The sequence below is a fragment of the Scomber scombrus genome, chromosome 1 (assembly GCF_963691925.1).
Source record: "Scomber scombrus chromosome 1, fScoSco1.1, whole genome shotgun sequence".
In the NCBI taxonomy this organism is placed as follows: Eukaryota; Metazoa; Chordata; class Actinopteri; order Scombriformes; family Scombridae; genus Scomber; species Scomber scombrus.
In genome coordinates, this window is record NC_084970.1 from 17,806,867 (window position 1) to 17,809,900 (window position 3,034).

A 3,034-nucleotide genomic window follows, 5' to 3' on the forward strand; every position below is an offset into this window, starting at 1 on the left:
GAAACCCTTTGTCTGATCCATTCACAGCTGTGTGATCCATTTCTTCCAAAGTCGCCATTGTACAGTGAGCTCATGCGTAGTGAGTTACTTCACGGATCTACAGAAAAGTTGAAATGTTTAGTTCTTTAAGTCTAGCTGCAGACAAGTTGATTCAATTTAAACACTTGAAAATGAGTTTGACATACTTCACCGCCCTTCACTCACCAAAAGGAAGCAAACTGAATCCCTGTTGCATGTTGTATACGTTTGTGTTACAATTCCAATATCAGAAAAGCCAATTTACACCAAACAGCTATCTGTCGAGGAGAGTGGGTGTTTTTCTTCTTCAATCGATCGACAGTTTCTCCAATAGAAGAGTAGCTGGGAGCGGTGAATGCCTTCATAGACAAGCTGCAACGCCGTCGTCATGGCAACCCTTAGAGGCTGCATGGGGACGTGACGTAGGCGACGGAGGCGGGCTGGAGGAACCGCTGCTGCAGCCCAGTCTGCCACAGCTGATTTATTACATCTCTATTACGTAACTTAGGCTACACGGTGTCCCCAGTAATACAATACAACGAATGAAACTCTGTATAAATGAGCATGTCTTGCAAAAACTGCCCACATGGGATGATTCAAGAGGTCAGCTCATATACCATTCCTTTTCTAGGGGCTCTTAGAGTCATTATAATAATGTCACACGGTAAAACAACAACAACAAACAAACGGGAAGTTATCACTTGTGATAGAGGAAACCATTTCGCAACGTTCACTTCTGCACGTAGCCGGAAGACGTCAAAAATCTGCCGCACGTAGGTTCAGCATCCACATGAAAGTGGAGGAGAGCAACGGATGCTGCTCGGTGGTGCGCCCTTTTTTATTCTAATTTTTTAAATGAGCAGACTGTTTGATGTTTCTCTCATTGAAACGTTTTAAGTGACTGATCTTCAGGAACTAACTGCGCACAACAACGGCTTGGTTTATTGGTCAAGAGCTGCACAGTGTCAACTCATGACGCAGCAGTAGCACCTATCTGCAAGTGGGACACTGACACCTGACTGCTTCATCTCTTGACTCACCGGTTTTCCCCATCACGACCACTCCGGTTCTGCAGTGCAGGGACTGCTGCGTTATATGGAAGTGGAGTCTGAGCATCCTGTCGTGGTCATGCTGCCCCCAAAAAATTGCCTGCCGAGGAACTACAGCTGCATAGCTGGACTGTTCGGAAGCCTGGCAGCAGCAAACCCACGACTTGACGATGGGGAAGATTTTGACTTGATGAACGGCACTTGTGAGCCCATCGAGAGCCCCGTGGTGGACGAAAGACCACGGGGGAGAGAGCTCTTACTGAAACCTCCACAGAGTCCAAGCCTGCGTCGGAGGTGCAAGTCGCTCCCCACATCCACAGAGAGAGCAAAGTTAGAGATCTCCCGCAGCAGAAGTCCATCTAGTCAGAAAAAAGTCCGGTTTGCCGACTCCCTGGGTCTGGAGCTCATCTCGGTGAAACATTTTGATGATACTGATGAGCCAGAGGTGCCGGAGCGCATATTGGCCAAACTACCCAAAGGACCCCTTGACAACCTGGCCACGAAATTCCCCCGGGCTCCCACACAGTCTGTGTTCGTGGAGCTGCAGTTCACCAACCCGGGCACACTACCCGGCTTTGAGCAAAAAGTGAGGGAGGTGAAAGTGATGTTGGAGAGCGTTGAGACAGACGATTTCAGCCTCTCAGGGTTTGTGCGCGTTTTGAATCTGGCGTTCGAAAAGAGCGTCTCTTTACGGTATTCTCTAAACAACTGGATAACATTCATGGACAGTTTGGCATGCTATGTTCCTGAGTCAAGCAGCGGTGACACCGACAGGTTTTCTTTCAAGATCGTGGTGCCTACATACCTCGAGAACGGAGGCACATTGCAGTTTGCTATTAAATACTGTGTGGACGGGGAAGAGTTCTGGGACAATAATAACGGGAACAACTACAAAGTGCGGCGTCACAGGTTCAAGATGTCCCCACCACGTGAATGGGAGAATGGATGGATTCACTTTATCTGAGCTTTGCCGTCTGCAGTGGCACACTGCGTGCGTAATTTGTGCGTAAATTGATCCCCGGGTACCTTAATTATGACTATAGCCTGTTAATGGGTATTTTATTTCAACTATTGTCAGCTACACACATGCTGTGACATAGTACATGATTTCCTACATTATTTTGAATATTTGCCCCCTTGTGGTAACAGATTAGAGTCTATAAGCGTTTGGTAGATGCCCGGCAAGGGATGCTGTTAGATAATTTGCCTTGATGTCAGGGCTCTGTGCAGCATGGCGCCCTTTGGGAGGGCATGTCCATGTTATGTAATGTTGAAACACGTGCCGCGGAAAACGTGCCCGGCCATGCTCACGTCGGGCATCACTCTTCCATTCAGGAGAGGGTGAAAATGTATTTTGGTGGCATGGTGTTGTTAAAATTATCAGTTTGTTTTGCATGTATGCAAAAACTATTGGTTCTATGAGAAGCAGAAAGCATTTCCTCTTAGCTGATGTGGTTGTCAAGTGAATCAAGTAGCATATTCCTTTGGTGGTCTCCTGCAGGCTGGGGGAAACATAGAGATAATACCTTACACACAATGTCTTACAGAGTTGAGAGAAGTAATAATAATGATAATTAAAAAAAAAAAAACACTGTATAATTATCCATGTATGATTTTCCACTATCATGCCATTGAGAAATGCCTTACAAGCCATGTGGGAAGTTGTGCATTGAATGTTGTACAATATGTTCTTCATCCGGCTCAAATATAAATTACTTGGTTAACTTCATTAAATTTACAAATAAGGCTTGTGGGCACAGAGGATTAGTCAGTGTCCATATACTTGTGGGCTTCCAATGCAGGGACAGCACACTTTGTCATCAACCTGCCTTTTAGCCATATATTTACCCCCAGTCAACACTCATGGCATATATTTGCCATATTTGAAAAATAATATTATGTATTAAACAAACTGTCACAAGGAGGCCTAAGTAATATCAAGTTCAAAGACAATGATTCAGAAATTT

At 45.4% G+C, this 3,034-nt stretch overlaps 1 protein-coding gene across 1 annotated transcript; it reads left to right on the forward strand.

The window, feature by feature from the left end:
- Positions 1 to 824: 824 nt before the first annotated feature.
- LOC133977526 (protein phosphatase 1 regulatory subunit 3E) lies at positions 825 to 2,267 on the forward strand. The gene has a single exon (XM_062415713.1). It carries the CDS (start codon positions 1,114 to 1,116, stop codon positions 2,029 to 2,031), a length of 918 nt encoding a protein of 305 aa, XP_062271697.1. The 5' UTR covers positions 825 to 1,113; the 3' UTR covers positions 2,032 to 2,267.
- Positions 2,268 to 3,034: the final 767 nt, after the last annotated feature.